The sequence below is a fragment of the Entelurus aequoreus genome, linkage group LG16 (assembly GCF_033978785.1).
Source record: "Entelurus aequoreus isolate RoL-2023_Sb linkage group LG16, RoL_Eaeq_v1.1, whole genome shotgun sequence".
Classification (NCBI taxonomy): domain Eukaryota; kingdom Metazoa; phylum Chordata; class Actinopteri; order Syngnathiformes; family Syngnathidae; genus Entelurus; species Entelurus aequoreus.
This window is the reverse complement of record NC_084746.1, coordinates 32,079,907-32,102,145: the sequence shown is the minus strand read 5'-3', so window position 1 is coordinate 32,102,145 and position 22,239 is coordinate 32,079,907. Positions and strand designations below refer to the sequence as shown.

Here is a 22,239-nt window from a genome sequence, read left to right as displayed (position 1 = left end):
TTAATAAATGGATCAACCAAACATTTCTTCAATAAACCACAGCAAAACTGAGGTAATTGTTTTTGGTGGTACATAATAGAGGATCGCTGTTAGTAAAAACCGGGAGCCTTCTGATAAACTCAGATCTGACTTTTAGCAGTAATATCAAATCAATAACTAAAACAGGACTTTACCAGCTGAAGAACATATCCAAAGGAGGTCTCAAGTCCCAAGCAGATCAGGTGAAGCTAATCCATGCTTTTCTCTCTGGTAAATTGCATTGTTCTTCTGACAGGACTTCCTTAAAAAGGGCCTTAAACAGCTCATATTTTGACTAAAACAAGGAGATCAGAGCATATTACTACAGCTCCAAAGACTTTACACCTGCTTACAGTCAGCTTTAGAATGGACTTTAAAGTTATGCTACTGTTCTATAAATCACTCAATGCTTTAGGTCCACAATACATCCATGAAATGCTAATGGGATATTATTCCTGTAAGATAGTGAGTTCAAATCAAACATGGGGAAGCAGCATTTAATTGTACACAAATGTAATAAACTGCCAATAGACGTTAAATCAGCCTAAATTGTGAATGTTTTTAAATCCAGGCTTAAAACTATTTTTTCTTTTGCTCATGATTGAGCTCCTTTGAAGCATTTGTGTTCTGTACTTTGTTTTCTTATATTCTTTGTTCCTAAATGCTTTGAAATGTTGAGCTTATTAATCGCGTCAAACACATACAAAAAGCATTATATAAATAAAGCTACCTTGCCTTTTGTTTTAAGAGTTTCAGGAGTAGCAGCGAAAAGGGGAATTTGTTGCTGTTGTGATGACGAACCTACAGTAGTTACTACTATTGTGATTGTGAAAATTGTGCATGCAATCGTGTTTAGGACAACCGGGAGTGTCAGACACACAGTCACACTTGAATCACAGTGTGTAAACACTCATGTGGGTGTGTCTGCTGGACTTTTAGACAGTCACTCGCTCAGACGCACACTTGTACTGTGGTGACTGAGTGCATACACAATCACACTTAATGAGTAACACTTAGGTAAGGTAAGGTTTCCCCACGCAAGACCCCGCCTGTAGAATAAACTTCCTTTAAGGTTTTCAAATTAAAGGAATGTATGATAACGGAAAACAAACACAAGCCGGATGATTTTAGAAGCAAATTCCCTCACTTTTCCCTTAGCAGTTGGACCATGAATCCTCACAGTCTGGTATCTATGAGCCGTAACTATGAAAGTAATCCCAGCTTTATTATCACTAATATTATATCTGCGTTATTGTGCCCTTTCTAGCCTGGGGCTATGGAAGTTTGGCAGCGCAACTCCCCAAATGGTTGTTTTCCAGCAGCACACACATTCCGCCCAAGTCTCCACGGCTGATGAATTTAGCCTCCGGAGAAAATAGGTGCGATGTTGAGTTTGGGCATGTCGAGACAAACTAAAAGAACGAAGACAAAATCCCCGAAGATGACACCGCTTTTTCACTCAAAGACACTCACTTGGTTCCACTGAAGAACATTTTGGATTTGAGATGTTCCTGCATTTTCACAATGCACTATAGTAAAAGAAATATGGAAAAAAAAATGCCCCCGAGGACATACAAAACCCAAAACCAGTGAAGTTGACATGTTGTGTAACTTGTAAATAAAAACAGAATACAAGGTTTTGCAAATCCTTTTCAACCAATATTCAATTGAATAGACTGCAAAGACAAAATACTTAAAGTTCGAACTGGTAAACTTTGTTAGTTTTTTCAAATATTAGCTCATTTGGAATTTGATGCTTGCAACATGTTTCAAAAAAGCTGGCACAAGTGGCAAAAAGACTGAGAAAGTTGAGGAATGCTCATCAAACACTTATTTGGAAAATCCCACAGGTGAACAGGCTAATTGGGAACAGGTGGGTGCCATGGTTGGGTATAAAAGCAGCTTCCATGAAATGCTCAGTCATTCACAAACAAGGATGGGGCGAGGGTCACCACTTTGTCAACAAATGCGTGAACAAATTGTGAACAGCTTAAGAACAACATTTCTCAACGAGCTATTGCAAGGAATTTCGGGATTTCACCATCTACGGTCCGTAATATCATCAAAAGGTTCAGATCATAACACAGTGTTGTCTTTTATGAAGTATGCCATGATAAGTAGTTGTAGTTATAGTTGCTAAGAAAATAGCGAACGTTGTGATGCGATGTGAAATCTATGCGCTGACGTAATGCTTAAAATGACCAAAATATGGTTACGTTACATGTTATTATGAATGTGCCTGTTACTATATTACATATACTGTATACATACAGCGTGCATATAAAACGTTGTTGGAGGTTTTTGGGTGTTTTTAGAGCGCTTTTAGGCGGAATAGATCGAATCCCCATTAACTGATTTGTTAGCCGTCTACTACTAGCCATATATTACAAGTTATAACACACAAAAAAGAAAAAAACATGTGTTCTTGTCTTACATAGGGATTGTGAATGATAGGCAAAATTCCCCAAAAAAGTACATTCCCTTTAATCGAGACCCCAGTGTCACTATACACATCACTATACACATCACATGTTTGTTTTGTTGTTCTTTGCAGTGGCTCGCTTCTTTTTATACATTCCGAATACGATCAAGTGAAATGTGTGAAATGCATCTTTTGTATTAGACCTTTGTTGTTATTCATTAAAGATACGTCTAAAGCAGGGGTCTCAGATACGCGGCCCGCGAGACGTTATTTTGCGGCCCGCACCTTAATATGAAAATGTAATGTTAGTGCGGCCCGCAAGTTTTATATGAATGGCGCTTGACAGCGTCATACTTGCCAACCCTCCCGATTTTTCCGGGAGACTCCCGAATTTCAGGGCAACCATTCTCTCGAATGTCTGCCGATTTTCACCCAAACAACAATATTAAGGGCGTGCCGTGATGGCACTGCCTTTAGCGCCCTCTACAACCTGTACCAACAGCGTGCCAGCCGAGTCACATGTTGTATTTGGCTTCTGTACACACACGTAAGTCACTGCAAGACATACTTGATCAACAGCCACACAGGTCACACTGAGGGTGACCGTATAAACAACTTTAACACTGTTACTAATATGCGCCACACTGTGAACCCACACCAAACAAGAAAGACAAACACATTTTGGGAGAACATCCGCACCGTAACACAACATAAACACAACAGAACAACAACCCAGAATCCCATGCAGCCCTAACTCTTCCGGGCTACAATATACAACCCCGCTACCACCAAACCCCGCTCCCCCACACATCAAACCCCCCTCTCCGTGCGCCGGTTGAGGTGGGTGGGGTTGGTTGTAGCGAGGGTGTATATTGTAGCCCGGAAGAGTTAGGGCTGCAAGGTGTTCTGGGTATTTGTTCTGTTGTGTTTATGTTGTGTTACGGTGTGGATGCTCTCCCGAAATGTGTTTGTCATTCTTGTTTGGTGTGGGTTCACAGTGTGGCGCATATTTGTAACAGTGTTAAACTTGTTTATACTGTCACCCTCAGTGTGACCTGTATGGTTGTTGATCAAGTGTGTCTTGCAGTCACTTACGTGTGTCTGCAGAAGCCTCATACAACATGTGACTGGGCCGGCACGTTGTTTGTATAGTGAAAAAGCGGACGCGACGACAGGTTGGAGAGGACGTTAAAGGCAGTGTCATCACGGCACGCCCTTAATATTGTTGTCCGGGTGAAAATCGGGACAAATTCGGGAGAATGGTTGCCCCAGGAGATTGTCGGGAGGGGCACTGAAATTCGGGAGTCTCCCGGAAAAATCGGGAGGGTTGGCAAGTATGTTGCTAGGGCGGGATAGCCATTCAAAGAAGGTGAATTATGTTACGGCTCAGACTCCTGCCAACGCCTCTCTTCCGTCTGTGCGCTCCAGTGAGCGCACCTCGGGACACGCCCACGGGTGCGCACAGCCAGGAGCGCGCTGTGCGCGTCTCCGCCCCGCGGCAGCCGCCAGCTGCAAACGATCACCGGCTATCAGCACACCTGCACGTAATGAAGGACCTGCCTTCATAAACTCGCACAACCTGCCAGGCGGGGCCGGAGTATAGTCTTCTTTACCCTTGTAAGCATCCTGTATCTGGCTTCCATCCCGCGAACTCGCTCCTTCCCTGTGACTTCCATGTTTCCGTTGTTCTTATGTTATTGTTGTCTTCCCGCAGCGCTTCCCGTGTTCCCCTGTGTCTGTGATCCCTTGTTGTTCCTCTTGCCCCCCGGACTGCCTTTTGGATTCTCGACCTACCGCTTGGACTTACTTCTCTGACGCTTCTCTCTCGCCCCGGATCACCTGCCTGCCCCATGGACTGCCCGTTTGCTCTCGTCAACACTTGGTAACACACTTCAGTTAAATTCTACACATAGTCTTACACCACACACAATCTTATTCTAGTTCACACTCCATTTCCTTAGTTTAGTTGTATTGTTTATTATTATTATATATATTATATATATATAATAAATAATTGTACATACTTCCCCCTGGTGTCTGAGCCGTCACCTCCCCTTTTAGTCCAAACATAACAGTAAGTTCCCGCCAATTGATTAGGGACCTGACGGCCCAGTGACTTTAGCCCCGCCCCCAGTGACTTTTTTTTTTCTCTCCTATTTTTGCCCTAATCACCATGGCTTTTTCTTTTTTTCGCTCCACACCGGAGGAGTTGTCATGTCCTGCCAAACTTTCGTGGAAAGGCATGTTTAGCAGTGATGTGAGCAAGGAGGAATTTACCCGTCGCCTGGACAACCTCCTCCCACCCTTGGTGTCTGTTCCTCAGCTAGCTACAAGTGTCTGGCATCCGCTTTCGGAGGGGGGGGGGGGGGGGGGTAGTACTGGTGGCTGTGCTGATGGGGCAGCGCAGCTGCACCAAGACAGGCTACCCCCGGCCAGACTAATTCCACCCAGTTTTCGTTTTTCCCAGCCACAGCCATCAGTCCCTCGGCTAGCGTCCGAGCTAGCACCAGTCCCTCGGCTAGCGTCCGAGCTAGCACCAGTCCCTCGGCTAACGTCCCAGCTAGCACCAATCCCTCGGCTAGCGTCCGAGCTAGCACCAGTCCCTCGGCTAGCGTCCGAGCTAGCACCAGTCCCTCAACTAGCCTCCGAGCTAGCACCAGCCCCTCGACTAGCCTCCGAGCTAGCACCAGCCCCTCGGCTAGCCCCTGAGCTAGCACCAGCCCCTCGGCTAGCCCCTGAGCTAGCACTAGCCTCCGAGCTAGCACCAATCCCCAGGATATCCCCCGTGTCTCCACCAGCTCCCAGGCTGGCCCCGACCTTCGCCCCTCGGCCAGCAGCGCCGACCTGCGCCCCTTGGCCTGCAGCGCCGACCACTGCACCTCGGCCGGCAGCGCCGACCTCTGCACCTCGGCCGGCAGCGCCGACCTCTGCACCTCGGCCGGCAGCGCCGACCTCTGCACCACGGCCAGCAGGGCCGACCTCTGCACCTCGGCCTGCAGCGCCGGCTTCAGCACCTCGACCAGCTCCTCAGCTGCCATCCTCGTCTCCGGCTATGATGACGTCTGCCGTTGCCACGCCGCCGATGACGTCTGCCGCTTCCACGCCGCCGATGACGTCATCCTCTTCGCCTCAGACGTCTCCTTCTTGTTTCCGGCGAGACGCACCATGGCGCCACTCGCGTCCACCTTTCCGACGACCAAGATGGTGGCTGTACCTTGGTCACCCGCCTCGCCGGCCTCAGCGGCATTCTACTCGCCGCCACCACCAGACTCGGGCACATTTGGGCCGACGACCCACCACCAGTTCACCCCTCCGCCCACCCTTGACTTTTGTTCCTGTGTCTTTGTTGGTGGTACGACCAGTAGGACATCTGGAAGCTGTCCATAAGGAGGGGGGTCCTGTTACGGCTCAGACTTCTGCCAACGCCTCTCTTCCGTCTGTGCGCTCCAGTGAGCGCACCTCGGGACACGCCCACGGGTGCGCACAGCCAGGAGCGCACAGCCAGGAGCGCGCTGTGCGCGTCTCCGCCCCGCGGCAGCCGCCAGCTGCAAACGATCACCGGCTATCAGCACACCTGCACGTAATGAAGGACCTGCCTTCATAAACTCGCACAACCTGCCAGGCGGGGCCGGAGTATAGTCTTCTTTACCCTTGTAAGCATCCTGTATCTGGCTTCCATCCCGCGAACTCGCTCCTTCCCTGTGACTTCCATGTTTCCGTTGTTCTTATGTTCTTGTTGTCTTCCCGCAGCGCTTCCCGTGTTCCCCTGTGTCTGTGATCCCTTGTTGTTCCCCTTGCCCCCCGGACTGCCTTTTGGATTCTCGACCTACCGCTTGGACTTACTTCTCTGACGCTTCTCTCTCGCCCCGGATCACCTGCCTGCCCCATGGACTGCCCGTTTGCTCTCGTCAACACTTGGTAACACACTTCAGTTAAATTCTACACATAGTCTTACACCACACACAATCTTATTCTAGTTCACACTCCATTTCCTTAGTTTAGTTGTATTGTTTATTATTATTATATATATTATATATATATAATAAATAATTGTACATACTTCCCCCTGGTGTCTGAGCCGTCACCTCCCCTTTTAGTCCAAACATAACAGTAAGTTCCCGCCAATTGATTAGGGACCTGACGGCCCAGTGACTTTAGCCCCGCCCCCAGTGACTTTTTTTTTTCTCTCCTATTTTTGCCCTAATCACCATGGCTTTTTCTTTTTTTCGCTCCACACCGGAGGAGTTGTCATGTCCTGCCAAACTTTCGTGGAAAGGCATGTTTAGCAGTGATGTGAGCAAGGAGGAATTTACCCGTCGCCTGGACAACCTCCTCCCACCCTTGGTGTCTGTTCCTCAGCTAGCTACAAGTGTCTGGCATCCGCTTTCGGAGGGGGGGGGGGGGTAGTACTGGTGGCTGTGCTGATGGGGCAGCGCAGCTGCACCAAGACAGGCTACCCCCGGCCAGACTAATTCCACCCAGTTTTCGTTTTTCCCAGCCACAGCCATCAGTCCCTCGGCTAGCGTCCGAGCTAGCACCAGTCCCTCGGCTAGCGTCCGAGCTAGCACCAGTCCCTCGGCTAACGTCCCAGCTAGCACCAATCCCTCGGCTAGCGTCCGAGCTAGCACCAGTCCCTCGGCTAGCGTCCGAGCTAGCACCAGTCCCTCAACTAGCCTCCGAGCTAGCACCAGCCCCTCGACTAGCCTCCGAGCTAGCACCAGCCCCTCGGCTAGCCCCTGAGCTAGCACCAGCCCCTCGGCTAGCCCCTGAGCTAGCACTAGCCTCCGAGCTAGCACCAATCCCCAGGATATCCCCCGTGTCTCCACCAGCTCCCAGGCTGGCCCCGACCTTCGCCCCTCGGCCAGCAGCGCCGACCTGCGCCCCTTGGCCTGCAGCGCCGACCACTGCACCTCGGCCGGCAGCGCCGACCTCTGCACCTCGGCCGGCAGCGCCGACCTCTGCACCTCGGCCGGCAGCGCCGACCTCTGCACCACGGCCAGCAGGGCCGACCTCTGCACCTCGGCCTGCAGCGCCGGCTTCAGCACCTCGACCAGCTCCTCAGCTGCCATCCTCGTCTCCGGCTATGATGACGTCTGCCGTTGCCACGCCGCCGATGACGTCTGCCGCTTCCACGCCGCCGATGACGTCATCCTCTTCGCCTCAGACGTCTCCTTCTTGTTTCCGGCGAGACGCACCATGGCGCCACTCGCGTCCACCTTTCCGACGACCAAGATGGTGGCTGTACCTTGGTCACCCGCCTCGCCGGCCTCAGCGGCATTCTACTCGCCGCCACCACCAGACTCGGGCACATTTGGGCCGACGACCCACCACCAGTTCACCCCTCCGCCCACCCTTGACTTTTGTTCCTGTGTCTTTGTTGGTGGTACGACCAGTAGGACATCTGGAAGCTGTCCATAAGGAGGGGGGTCCTGTTACGGCTCAGACTTCTGCCAACGCCTCTCTTCCGTCTGTGCGCTCCAGTGAGCGCACCTCGGGACACGCCCACGGGTGCGCACAGCCAGGAGCGCACAGCCAGGAGCGCGCTGTGCGCGTCTCCGCCCCGCGGCAGCCGCCAGCTGCAAACGATCACCGGCTATCAGCACACCTGCACGTAATGAAGGACCTGCCTTCATAAACTCGCACAACCTGCCAGGCGGGGCCGGAGTATAGTCTTCTTTACCCTTGTAAGCATCCTGTATCTGGCTTCCATCCCGCGAACTCGCTCCTTCCCTGTGACTTCCATGTTTCCGTTGTTCTTATGTTCTTGTTGTCTTCCCGCAGCGCTTCCAGTGTTCCCCTGTGTCTGTGATCCCTTGTTGTTCCTCTTGCCCCCCGGACTGCCTTTTGGATTCTCGACCTACCGCTTGGACTTACTTCTCTGACGCTTCTCTCTCGCCCCGGATCACCTGCCTGCCCCATGGGCTGCCCGTTTGCTCTCGTCAACACTTGGTAACACACTTCAGTTAAATTCTACACATAGTCTTACACCACACACAATCTTATTCTAGTTCACACTCCATTTCCTTAGTTTTTTGTTGTATTGTTTATTATTATTACATATATTATATATATATAATAAATAATTGTACATACTCCCCCTGGTGTCTTTCTGCCGTCACCTCCCTTTAGTCCAAACATAACAGAATTCATTAAAAAGTGCATGTTAGATTTTTTTAACAAATCTTTTTTTGCGGCCCAGCCTCACCCAGTTTCTGCATCCAGTGGCCCCCAGGTAAATTGAGTTTGAGACCCCTGGTCTAAAGTGTATTATTATTTCTGCATTCTGATATTACTGGGTAGGTTAATTCATTACTTGCATGAGTTTGTCATGTTGACAATGTTGACTATGAAACAGAGTATTTTTAAGCGGTCACTGCATGGAAAAATTCATAATAGTTGTAGGTGGTAAACTATTAATGTACCTGTCAAAAGTTTGCAGACTCTTTCTCATTCAATCAAATAAAAATGTGCCTCCAAACGTTGAACTGGTGCTGTGCATCTTAACTGAATAAAGAACCGCTTCTCGTCGCTCACCTGACAGGAGTCTCCGGTGAACTGAGGAGGGCAGGCGCAGACCTCCACTGTGTTCCCAGGACCGCCTGTCCCCGTGTTGGCGGCCTCCTCCATGCCCACCTCGCCCAGACTGAGTCGCTGGCTGTGAGTGAAGTACAAGGCTCGGATCCTGAGACGCACCAGACCAGCCAGGACGATCATAAGTTGTTCTCTGGACACGGGCCTGTTAGTACCAGCATGGCGCCAGTTTTTCTGCAGACGACAAGACCATTGGAGGAAGGTAAAAGAATAGTACATGTATAAAAGTGTGATCACAAGTATTGGGACACCTGGCTCTAGGTATACCTCCACTAGCTGGACTCTGCCTTGATACAATCGATCTGGCAGCTGGACTTCAGGAGCTAAATGGATCAGTGTCATGTCCCTACCCTGCAGGATGGGGTAGAAAGGAAGATATAACTAAATAATATACAGTACAGGCCAAAAGTTTGTACACACTTCCTCATTTATTGGGTTTTCTTTATTTTCATGACTATTTACATCAGGGGTGTCAAACTCATTTTAGATTGGGGGCCACATGGAGAAAAATCTACTCCCAAGTGGGCCGGACTGGTAAAATCACGGCACGATAACTTAAAACTAAAGACAACTTCAGATTGTTTTCTTTGTTTAAAAATAGAAAAAGCACATTCTGAAAATGTACAAAGCCTAATGTTGTTGTTGTTTTTTTAACACTTACAAGTTTCGGTTAATAGTATTCTACCTTTATTTGTCGTTATTCATACTTTCTGAATAAATTATGTGATAATGTTCATCAGTTCATCAGTTGGTGTTAACTTTCAATCTATCATGATAAAAAAATAATATCAAAATCAAATTACAGGATGTTTGCTCATGTGTTTTTTTTTGTTTTTTTTACATATGTAGCTAAATCTACGTAGATATAAATAATTATTATTGCGACATTTAGTGGACACATTTAGAACAGCAGTTATATTTTTTTTAAACAACACTGAAGAATGTCGACATAAATGCATACAGTCAGCAGGACATCAGGTGTCCTGTCCATGGGGGTCATTCCCTCACTGGGAATGCCAAATGATTTTGCCTGGTAGGTGAGGAATCCACCATAAGATGACACCTGGGAGAAAAATCAGAAACATGTTTTACAAATGACTTTTCTAATTTCAACTGATTTTGAAGTTTGAAGTTGATTGCAAGTGACATAAGAATGCAAACATATTTACTAGGCAGTGAGAAGACTGTGATTTTTACATTAAACTCAATGTGTTTTGTTTTTGTTTCAATTTCAGCACTTATGTTTGATAGGATACCAGCTTGAAATATTGCATGCGAGTAATTAAACAACAGGGAGCAGAGACAAGCTGCATTAAAAGCAGAAGGTGTTACGATGTGCTGAAACATGTGTTAGTATACAGTACACAAAACACATCAAGCAGTAAAATCACCGTCTGTCCAAAGAGTCTCCACCACCGCTGCAGTGCTAATGTGTTTCAGATAACTGAAACAATGAGGAGCTGCTAGTGTATTAAATGTAATATATAATATGTATGTATAATATATACAGTATGTACTGTAATTGTTTAATGTAAATATCTCAAATGAGTTTTTTTTTTAATCAACTAATTACTAATGAACTAAAAGTTAATTGGGAAATACACAACACAAAGCTTAACTAAAAGCTCGAATAAATGAGGTCAAGCAAATTGTATTTTTTCAAAATAAAATAACATAAAATAAAGGATGGATTAAAAAAATGGATTAAGCAAAGAAATCAAACAATGTACTAATATAATCCACTTCAAGAAACTCTTCAAACTTAAAGTGTTTACAAAGTACAAAGAATAAGAACATTTATTATTCCATCCATCCATTAATTTTCCAGATCAGGGGTCTTTTTGACTCAGGGGCCACATTGGGTTAAAACAATTTGGCCGTGGGCCGGGCTGTATATATATATATATATATATATATATATATATATATATATATATATATATATATATATATATATATATATATATATATATATATATATGTATTCCTCCCGCACTAATTGACTGAAAGAGCTCACCCGACACTGCGGCACACTCCTGAGCGGCTAGGAGACACCGAGACTAACAAGCGGTAGAAAATGGATTAGAAAGGCTAGATTTAAATAAATAATAATAGATAAATTAAAACATTTAAATAAATTTAAAACTTGGGACTTCCTGCGGGCTGCATTTTGGACGCTGGCCCGTAGTTTGGGGACTCCTGTTATATATAATATAATATAATAATAATAATAATAATAATAATAATAAAATAAACCTTTAAAAATATGACAAAACATCTTTCCAACCTGGCAAAGCAATTCCAGCATATCACTGTTAGTCTGCACCAAACTGAAGCAGAATGAGTCTAACGTCAGCCCAGGATGTTAAAATAATAAATAAATGGCATATGTTTAGCCATGAAAATATGGAAAAGCTACTAAAGGGGGGGTTTGACAGACAGGCAGGTGAATGGAGATACCACAGAAGTCCACTCACCAGGGTAAATGCTGTACAATATAGTAAAATGAAGTGAATTATATTTATTTAGCTTTTCTCTACTGACTCAAAGCGCTTTACATAGTGAAACCCAATATCTAAGTTACATTTAAACCAGTGTGGGTGGCACTGGGAGCAGGTGGGTAAAGTGTCTTGCCCAAGGACACAACGGCAGTGACTAGGATGGCGGAAGCGGGAATCGAACCTGGAACCCTCAAGTTGCTGGCACGGCCACTCTACCAACCGAGCTATGCCGCCCCAGATAATAATCTTATTTATCTCACCATATGAAATATAACTTACTTCACTAATTATTATTTATTTATTTTTAATGTTATTACTTAAGGAGTATATTGTGAATAAATTGAGAACAGGAAGTGAACAAAAGTTTTAGCACGTGCTATGTACAGGAAAAGGGGTAGGGTTAAATAAGTTCTGCTTCTTCCTATTCATTTTCGAACATGTTGAATAGAGAAACTGGAAATTGTGATGTATCATGTTGTATGCATGCATGTTCCAAATAAACCCAAACTCAACTTAAGTCAACTCAAAAAGTACAATAAAAAATAAAAGAAAAGAAAAGAAAAGAAAAGAAAAGAAAAGAAAAGTAAAGAAAAGAAAAGAAAAGAAAAGAAAAGAAAAGAAAACAAAACAAAAGAAAACAAAAAAATATATAAGAAAAGAAGAGAAAAGAAGAGAAAAGAAAAGAAGAGAAAAGAAGAGAAAATACAGAGTGAACATTAACTTTAGAGCTTAAAGAAAAACATCTAAATATCTTTTCTCGGGATGTAAATATTGTATAAGTTATGGGAATGATGCTGCAGCAAAAGGCCAATTAATCATCATTGTGTGTACTTGATGGGAATACCAGTAAGTACCAGCATGGACTCACCCTGTCTCCTTGGTATGAGGAAGGTGCCACCCAGTGTAACGCTTGAACTGAAGGAGGAAGCTCCTGGATGTCCGCTACCACCGTGTTACTGGCCGTGTTCAATACGGACTGGATCTCTCTGTGGTCATGACTTTCCAACCTCCAGCCGCGCATGTCCACAAACTAAAAGCAGATAAATATGTATTTTGAATGTACATTTTAAAAATAAGTTACTCTCTAGTTTAAGAGTAGACTGCAAAAATCATCACATGAAAAATTAGACACTGTGATATTTACAGACACGTAACCAACCTTCCCCCTGCGTTTGCTGGAACTTTGACACTGGTTGGTGGCGCCAAAGCAGAAGCAGCTGGTGCATCCATTAGGGTTGGACGGGTCGAAATAAAAGGAGCCGTCCCGACATGTATCACACCTGATGCCGGCGACATTTTTCTACACATAAGTGATGAGAGAAGGTAAAAAGTGTGGCGCAAAGCCAGGACTAAGTAATAAAACTTGTTATGAATTGATGTTATTGTATTGTTTATACAGACTTTTCATACTGTATGATGTGAACAGTAATAGTTTTTTATGATTTTGCCAATAAATAATACCACCAAAGATTTAAAATAAAACAATTCACATTCAATTAAAGTCTAGACTTACAGCTCTAATATAAGATTTCAAAAAAGTTATGAAATTATAGACATTTTACATCAATTTTAAGGGGCTCAGTAGTATTTGGAAAGTTGTCAATGACTGCTTGAAGTTTGTAGTCAATGGATGTCACCAAATGTATTCCCTGTAAAAATAATACCAAATACCTAACTGAAGAGTCATGGGGAAACAATTAGGACAAAATATAGTATTACTTTTCTATTGAACCACTGAACACCAGAGGATGGAAAATTTGCAAAAACATGTACTCTCAGAGCAGACTTGGGCAAATTAAGGCCCGGGGGCCACATGCGGCCAATTAAACTTTTTAATCTGGCCCGCCGCACATTCACAAATGTTTTTCTTTGATCTTTAAGATATGATGTGCAGTGATGTTTTCAAATGACCGTAAGTCTTGAACTATACAAAGTATTTCAATGGTTGGAATCTGTGCTTTTGCATGATATACTAGTTATTATGGTAATCTAAGTCACAGCAGCTCAAACGAGGCACCAAGCAGTGTGGGTGGGGAGCCTTTCCACAGAGTGTTTCCAGAGCGGCCAGCCTGAAATGTGGGTGTCAGGCACAGACGCGGAAGGAGATTTTTACAAGGAAGTTTTAAAGCTTAGTGATATATCAGATATATCAGATTGTAGGTGGGGTTTTTTTACCCTTAGCGTTCATATTTCGCTGTGTTTGTTGCATCTTTTTTGCGTTTCGCTTGATTGTAAAACATGTCGATCGAGAGGGGGTGTGACGTTCATATGTTGTCAATATTCAGTGTTTTATCGTTCATAGTCAATATTGTAAATCCCACATTCTTTATTTTTATGTAAATTCTGGGTGTCTCATTCAGTAAAAATGTATTCTTCCATTTTGTTTTTAAGGCGGTCTGTCATAAAGTTTTTAGCTTTCAATTAGACATTATTGTGAGGTTTTGTATTAGTGTTCCTAAAAATAGGACCCGAGCACACATACTGTACAGCAGATTTTCACAGCTTACATATATACATATATATGTATATGTGAGTGTGTGTGTATACATATATATATATATATATATATATATATATATATATATATATATATACATATATATATGTATATATGTATACATATGTGTGTGTATATGTATATATGTATATATATGTGTGTATATGTATATATATGTATACATATGTGTGTATATGTATATACTGTACATATGTATACATGTGTGTGTGTGTGTGTATATATATATATATATATATATATATATATATATATATATATATATATATATATATATATATATATATATATATATATATATATATATATATATGTTTATATATGTATATACAGTATATGTATACATAGATAGATATACAGGCCCCCAGACACATTTTTTTCTCTAAAGTTGCCCCTCTGAGTCAAAATATTTGCCCAGGCCTGCCTCAGAGTGTGGTTTGTGCTATTAATTTTGTGACAAATACACCACATGGTGGTGCTGCTATTAAACTTCGTAAGTCGGATTGACTGATTCATCACAGCTCAATGTGCTCTGCAAAAGACCTGCTGTAAATTAGGATGTTTAGCTGAGTCACCAGCAAATTTGCTATACACCTTTACAGGAAAACATGGCTGCCATCAAGCAAAAATACTTGACCACTAGTTGGCCATAAGTAGTTGATTATTTGTCTAATGATTATACAATTTTGAGGATATCTGTATTACATGAGTGCTCAGGCCTGGCCCTAACCAATCTGGCGCCCTAGGCAGTAAAGTGTATATACTCACAAGAAACCGAATAGCTTTGTCTTTGACCTTTTTTTTTTACTTAAAGAAAGCAAATTAACAATCAGAATAGTTAACAAGATAAAAAAAAATATGAATAAATAAATGAATACAAAAAATAAAAAATGAATATATGAAATACAATATGTTTTACATACATAAACACAAAATAAAACGTGTCAACAAGTTACATAAAATAAATTAAAAATACAATATAAATAAGGCACTGCACAAAACAAGATATCAAACCAAAATGACTTTAACAACTATATTACAAAAAAAGGGGATCCTACAGAGTTCTCTATTTGTGCTTTTTAATATTGCCTTAACTAGAATGACTTACAAATGACTGTACACCAGGGAGTACTGTAATTACCTAACGTTACATTATTATTTTCCATAACAATTTAGCCCCCTCCAGAATATTAACCCGACGTTAAAACAGAACTAGCTATTTATTGATTAGCAATTGCCGAATCATGTAACATTAGCTTAAAGCCAGGTTACTATCACATTCTGTAACAGACAAATTATTTCATGTAGGCTAACGTTACCTCCCTACTACCCCCGTCTTTTTCTCCTTTCTCCTCCTCTTCTTTTCTCTTTTTTCTTCCCTGGGCACCTGACAGTTTTGGCCGTTTTGACATCTTGTGTGGACTTTTTGATGTGGTAAGAGTCATGATACGGGAAGGGAGGGGGGGGGGGGGCGTAATGTTGTAACAAATATTTCTATTAAATAGGCTTTACTTTGCATTTTAATTAACGTGGGATTATTTTTTGTATTTAGAAATAATAGTACCAACTTTTTTTCTTCTTTTTTTTTTCCCTCCAACATTTGTGGCACTGGTGTGGCGCCCCCTGATGGACGGCGCCCTTAGCATTTGCCTATACGGCCTATGCCACGGGCCGGCCCTGTGAGTGCTAGCATATCTTCTAAAGCAGTGGTCCCCAACCTTTTTGTAGCTGCGGACCGGTCAACGCTTGAAAACTTGTCCCATGGACTGGGGGATAGGGGGAGGGGGCTTGGGGGTGTTATGGTGTTTTTTTATTATTTTATTTTATTTTTTGTCATAAAGAAATACAATCATGTGTGCTTACGGACTGTATCCCTGCAGACTGTATTGATCTATTTTGATATATAATGTATTTATTGTGTTTTTTATGTTGATTTAATAAAAAATGAAAATGTTTTACTTTTTTTTTTTATTACTTTTTTTTATTTCTTGTGCGGCCCGGTACCAATCGTCCACGGACTAGTACTGGGCCGCGGCCCGGTAGTTGGGGACCACTGTTCTAAAGCATTTAGATGACAACCAATAGAGAGCACCACAAATGCAATTTACTGTTTTGGTAAGATTTTTTTTTTTAAATGTAGAGCAAACTGAATACGTACCTTACAGAGACACTTCCCCGTGTCAGGGTGACACACATCATGCTTGACACCGCCTTGTTCGCAGTCACAAGGCACACATTCGGGAAAGCGGTGATAGCCCACAGCACATTGATCACACTGCCGTCTACCAATCCTGGGCTTGCAGCTACACACAGAACATAATAAACTAACTTAGAAGTTATTTCAAAGTGTTGTTTTATGAATGTATGTTGATAACCAGGTGATGCATGCAGCTACTCATACAGTGGATACATTAATATTTATCAATAGTATTTTATTTCAGTGGGGGCGTGAACACAAGTTTGTCCTCTTGGGCAGTTTTTCTCCAATAGTGGGGCGGGCCCCTTTGGGAGGCGCGGCGTGATACTAGCAGGGGTGCGTGTGACCCCAGGGAACATGCCTTATTAGTATCATGCTTAAAACCCTGGTTCGAAAAGCTGTGCACTACAAAAAGTGCTCATGGTCTCCATTAATCCCGACTTCCTCATTTTGATTTAAAAAAATGGACACAATTTGTTATATTCATTTTTGTTTCGTAAGTTAAAGTGTTTCATTTATTGTGCCCCTGAGTTAATGTTGCCAATCTATTAGAATGTATTATTATTTATTGAGCAGCCGGGATAGGCTCCAGCTCACCCGTGACACAGAGAGAGACAAGCAGTAGAAAATTGATGTATGGATAGTTTTAAGTATCAAATGGTTCAGGTCAATCAAAAAATGTTTATAGTTCAAATAAAGATTTTTTTTTTAAATTTCAGGCAAATTATTGCACTTTAAATCTTTTCAGTTACAGACTAAAAAACAATGTTTATAAAGGTATTAGTTTTTGTAAGTTGATCTGTATTTCTTTTTTCTTCTTCAATGTTAATAAGGATACAGTCTTATGCAGAGGTGTATTTGTTACAACTTTATACACAAATGATACCATATATGGCTGTAGGGGATAGTGGGGGGATGCAAAATGTTTTCTTCTTCCTGGGGGGGGGGGGGGGGGCGTAACAGAAAATAATAGAGAAGCACTTTCAAGTCTAGATGGAGGCATCCCCCTAGAGCGGCTGTCAGCAACCCGCAGCTCTCGAGCCGCATGCAGCTCTTTAGCGCCCCCCTAGTGGCTCCCTGGACCTCTTTCAGAGATGTGTGAAAATGGAAAAAGATGAAAAAAATATATATGTTTTTGTTTTAATATATTTTCTGTAGGAGAACAAACATGATACAAATCTTCCCGATTGTTAGAAATCCCACTGTTCATGCTATACATCCTTCACTGATGAGAGTATTTGGCAAGCACCGTTTTGTCCTAGTAATTTCAGCGATTGATTGATTGATTGATTGATTGAAGCTTTTATTAGTAGATTGCACAGTACAGTACATATTCCGTACAATTGACCACTAAATGGTAACACCCGAATAAGTTTTTCAACTTGCTTAAGTCGGGGTCCACGTAAATCAATTCATGATCCTTGAACTCATAGTAGTTTGTTTACATGTACAACTTTCTCCAATTCTGCCACAGAAAGATGTGTTTTATGCCACTCCTTCTTTGTCCCATTTTGTCTACCAAACGTTTTACGCTGTGCGTGAACGCACAAAGGTGAACTTTGTGGATTTTATTGATTTGCTGAAGTGCTTATCAGGCACATTTGGTCAATCAATGACTGCAAGCTCATTGATGCTAACATGCTATTTAAGCTAGCTGTATGTACTTATTGCATCATTATGCCTCATTAGTAGGTATATTTGAGCTAATTTAATTTCCTTTACTTATGTCCTCTTTGTTTTTAATTTATATTTGCATGTCTCATGACACATCTGTATGTAACGTTGGCTGCATTTTTCATAGTTGTTTGTGTGCCATGTTGTTCCAGGCCACAGCAAATGTTACCCTGCTTGCAAAGATTGTAATAAATCCATTAGACAAAAACAGCCTGCAGTTTCCTTAAACTTGGACACAGACATCTATACCTTTGGCCATTCTGAGCCAGTAATTTCCAGAAGTTTTTAAATCCTGTGAGAAGCCTCCATTTTACTAACGATTTCCAATTTTGAAAAAATGTGTAGAATAAAAATTTAAATACAACATTTCTGTCAATGAAGATTTGCGTCAGCCTTTGATAGTATGCTAATATAGCTAATATAGACACTTTCATCATGTGTTGCCTTCATTATAACACTTATATAAGACTTAAAAATGTTTGCGGCTCCAGACAGATTTATTTTTGTGTATTTTTGGTCCAATATGGCTCTTTCAACATTTTGGGTTGCCGACCCCTGCCCTACAGGAGGACTGCCATACAGTAATCCACCATATAGTAATGATCTGTTATAATGTAAAAAGTGTAGGGGCTTCACTTCCTGTTCACCTGCACTGTCCAGTGACACGGTCGCAGTCGAGCCCTGCACCGGCCTGGACGCCGTTCTGGGAGCAGCCACAGCCCTCGCAGCCCAGCAGAGGATGATAACTGAAAGTCCGGTTCTGACACACTTCGCAGGCCGGCCTGACTGTCTGAGGCGGGCACACGCAACGACCTGTCACCTCGTCACACAACCTGCGGCCACACTCGCACGCTGTGGAGAGACAAAAAAAGTTTCATTTGGCATTTCATGTTATAAATGTGTCCAGGATGTACACTGCCTTCCGCTGGTAAGGGACAAGCGGTAGAAATTTGATAGATGGTACGTGAACTAGTGGCAATATTCACTCACGTCTGCAGTAGGGGAATCCGTAGTACCCCGTGGCACACTTGGTGCACCTCTGCCCAATAACGTGCGGCCGGCAGGGGCATTGTCCTCCAGCAGGGTCGCAGGAGTCTCCTGTAGAGCCGGAGCGGTCGCAGTTGCAAGGGAGAGCTCCATCGTTGTAAAGTGCCACCAGGGAGCGTGCTGCGTCTCTGCAGAACTGTGAAGATGTTCTTGGACTGAAGAGAACCAAAACACATATTTAATATCACCACTAGAGGACACTAGTTACATAAACTTGTGTTTTCTGCAGCCTTGTTAAAGCTGACTGATTAGCACTAAAACTAAAAAGTAGGTAATGCCCATATTGATTAAAATATCTAGAGTGGATTTGACTAAACACCTACTTTAAATCAAAGCCTTTTCCTTTGCACTGCTCTATGAAAAGCACAGATTTATCCAGCGCTTTCTCTCTTAGAAGGTCAGGGGTGTAACGACTCTCAGGAACCAGGAAGATATGATCCTATACATGGTAAGAAAAGACAATAAGGCAGAATAAATGAGAAGAAAACCAATGCAATACACTTGATTGTGCAAATAGCATGCGTACTTAAAGGGGAACTGCACTTTTTTTGGATTTTTGCATTGTGCTCACAATCTTTATGAAAGACATGACGATGGATGGATTTTTTTAAAAAATGCATTCCAAATATTCAATAATTTGGATCAAAAGTCAGCTTATAATGGAGCCCTATGGAGCCCCTAAAAAACATCCAAACACCTCCATTAAGGTTTTATATACTGATGTTAGTATATATGTCATGTAGTAACAAGCACATTTATAATAACATTTCATATTTACGTATTTTGATCATTTTAAGCACACGGCACATTAATTTAAAAAACGCATCACATTGTTTGTATTTTTTTTTCTATATCACTGATTATTACTCACTGTAGACTTTATGGGAGCCAACAGACATAATAAAACATCACTTACTGTACAAGGTCTGCTGTCATTAGGATGCCGACTGCTAGGATGTTCATATATTCCCATTTAGATGAAGAATGTCTCATAATCCTCGCAAAGAAAAGAAGTGGGAGTCCGGGGGCGGAACAAGCGTCATGTCGTCCTCGCCAGTTTCAGGTCCTAAATTGGCTGTGAAAGTGTCCCAACTTCTCGGATTACCCACCAAGACGTCTCATGTCCATGTGATATGCATGATTTATGATATAGAATAAACTTACAGGGAGCAGAGAAGCAAGGAAGCAGCAGACCACTCAATGATGTAAACATAGGGACACACGGAAGTGATCACCGTGCCGCTATAAATAGTTGGTCTGTGTTAGCGCTTATAATAACAATATCACTGATACTTGGTTAATATTCAAGTCACAAAATTTAAATTAAGTATTGTTGGTGCTTTTTGAATGGTTATTTATCGGATTTTACAGGTGGAATAGAAGAGCTCCCATTGGCTCCGCTGTAAGCAGACTTTAGAATGCTTTTTTTTTTTAATCCATCCGTCGTCATGTCTTTCATAATGATTGTGAACGATAGGCAAATTCCAAAAAAGTGCAGCTCCATTTGAAGTGTATCGCAATTCTTATAGTGCCTTTTTTTTCTTCCTTTGTTAGTTCGTCGTTCGAACAGCTTAACAGGTGCAACCTATTGGTCTTGGTCTATGGGGCAGATATCTTCAACCTTATCAACTCTGCCTAACAACAAAAGGCCATGTAACCGTGTGCAAAACTTGTACACAAGTAGGGAAAAAAAGGTCAGAAAAAATACAAAAAAACTCAAACATAAAAACCTATACATCTGTTTAAACATTTGCTTTTTAATTTCAAACTTAAAGTTTTGAAATGAGCGTTGGCTCACAATTATTTCCATATGAACGGACTTCTGTTCTTATCCATCCGTCTAAATAAACCACTGACCAGAATGAGGGTCTTGCGAGGAGGAATGACCACAGAGATGGTCGGCAGCTGCCACGACTGCTGGATAAAGTCGAAGACGGTACGCCCGTCAGCGGCAAGCACCTCTCTGCAGCCTAACACTGAGGGGCAGAACGACGCATTTATGGAACCTGCAAAAAAGCCAAACATCTGTTATAATCTAAAGAAGGGTTATTCAATGTTTTCCAGGTCAAGGACCCCCACACTGATGAAGAAAAGGAGCGGGGATCCCATAATTCTACATCTTGAGTAAAATTATGATTGTTTTGTTTACATTAAAATGGTCCTAAAGGTATATTGTTATTTTGCAATGCTAGTACTCCGGCTTCCTCCCACCTCCAAAGACATGCACCTGGGGATAGGTTGATTGGCAACACTAAAATTGGACTTGTGTGTGAATGTGAGTGTGAATGTTGTCTGTCTATCTGTGTTGGCCCTGTGATGAGGTGGCGACTTGTCCAGGGTGTACCCCGCCTTCCGCCCGAATGCAGCTGAGATAGGCTCCAGCACCACCCGCGACCCCAAAAGGGACAAGCGCTAGAAAATGGATGGGATGGATGGATGCTAACGATATTCATATAATAACAGTATTGTGCTAATTGGTAGCTGGCAACTAGTGCGCTCATCACCAACTGAAAAGTATCACGCTACGCAATAGCTGGAAACTAGAGCGGCAATCATTAGCTGACAACTTGCACGCCAATCGTTAGCTGACAACTAGTGCGCCAATTGCTAGCTGACAACTAGTGCGCCAATGGCTAGCTGACAACTAGCCCGCCAATAGTTAGCTGACAACTACAGCGCCAATCGCTAGCTGGCAACTAGTGCGCTAATCGCTAGCTGGCAACTAGTGCGACAATGGCTAGCTGACAACTAGCCCGCCAATCGTTAGCTGACAACAAGCCTGCCAATCGCTAGCTGACAACTAGTACGCCAATTGCTAGCTGACAACTAGTGTGCCAATGGCTATGTCAAGGCGCGGGCTCGATCCCGCTTGTCATCTGCAGCAGGGGCTGCCAGCACCTCCGTTGGCAGCAAGCCAGGACACGCCCCTGCTCGCGCTGGCCGAATCACGCCCACAGTCTTGCCGGCATGTGGGCGATCAGCAATCAGCACACCTGGGACTGATGAGGGCGGGCTGTATAAAGACCAGTGGACCCAAGGATCCGCGCCGGAACGTAACCGTACAGTAAGCGATCACTCGTGCTTATGCAATCTTGCTCTCTCTCTCTGTGTGTTTCTCTCCCGTCGTGTTTGATATGGTCCCGTGTCTTCCTTGTCCTTCCAGCGGTCCGTCTTTGTTCCTGTGTTGGCGAGCTGTGCGTCTCGTCATTTCTTGTTCCCTTGCTTCCCGGACTGCCCTTTTGGGTTCTCGACCTTCCGCTTGGACGTGGACCTT

The 22,239-nt window shown here is 43.2% G+C and overlaps 1 protein-coding gene across 3 annotated transcripts in view; it reads right to left on the bottom strand.

Moving 5' to 3' along the window:
- The window catches only part of LOC133630849 (laminin subunit alpha-3-like), a 288,676-nt gene that overhangs the window by 58,973 nt on the left and 207,464 nt on the right, over positions 1 to 22,239 (bottom strand). For all 3 annotated transcript variants that reach the window (XM_062022652.1, XM_062022651.1, XM_062022654.1), the window contains 10 exons: positions 20,823 to 20,971; positions 19,289 to 19,404; positions 18,909 to 19,120; positions 18,566 to 18,770; positions 16,206 to 16,350; positions 12,692 to 12,832; positions 12,401 to 12,562; positions 9,993 to 10,094; positions 9,299 to 9,382; positions 8,975 to 9,205 (listed from right to left, as the gene is read on the bottom strand). In XM_062022652.1, the coding sequence (XP_061878636.1) occupies positions 8,975 to 9,205; positions 9,299 to 9,382; positions 9,993 to 10,094; positions 12,401 to 12,562; positions 12,692 to 12,832; positions 16,206 to 16,350; positions 18,566 to 18,770; positions 18,909 to 19,120; positions 19,289 to 19,404; positions 20,823 to 20,971 (1,547 nt within the window). The remainder of the gene's footprint in view (positions 1 to 8,974; positions 9,206 to 9,298; positions 9,383 to 9,992; positions 10,095 to 12,400; positions 12,563 to 12,691; positions 12,833 to 16,205; positions 16,351 to 18,565; positions 18,771 to 18,908; positions 19,121 to 19,288; positions 19,405 to 20,822; positions 20,972 to 22,239) is intronic.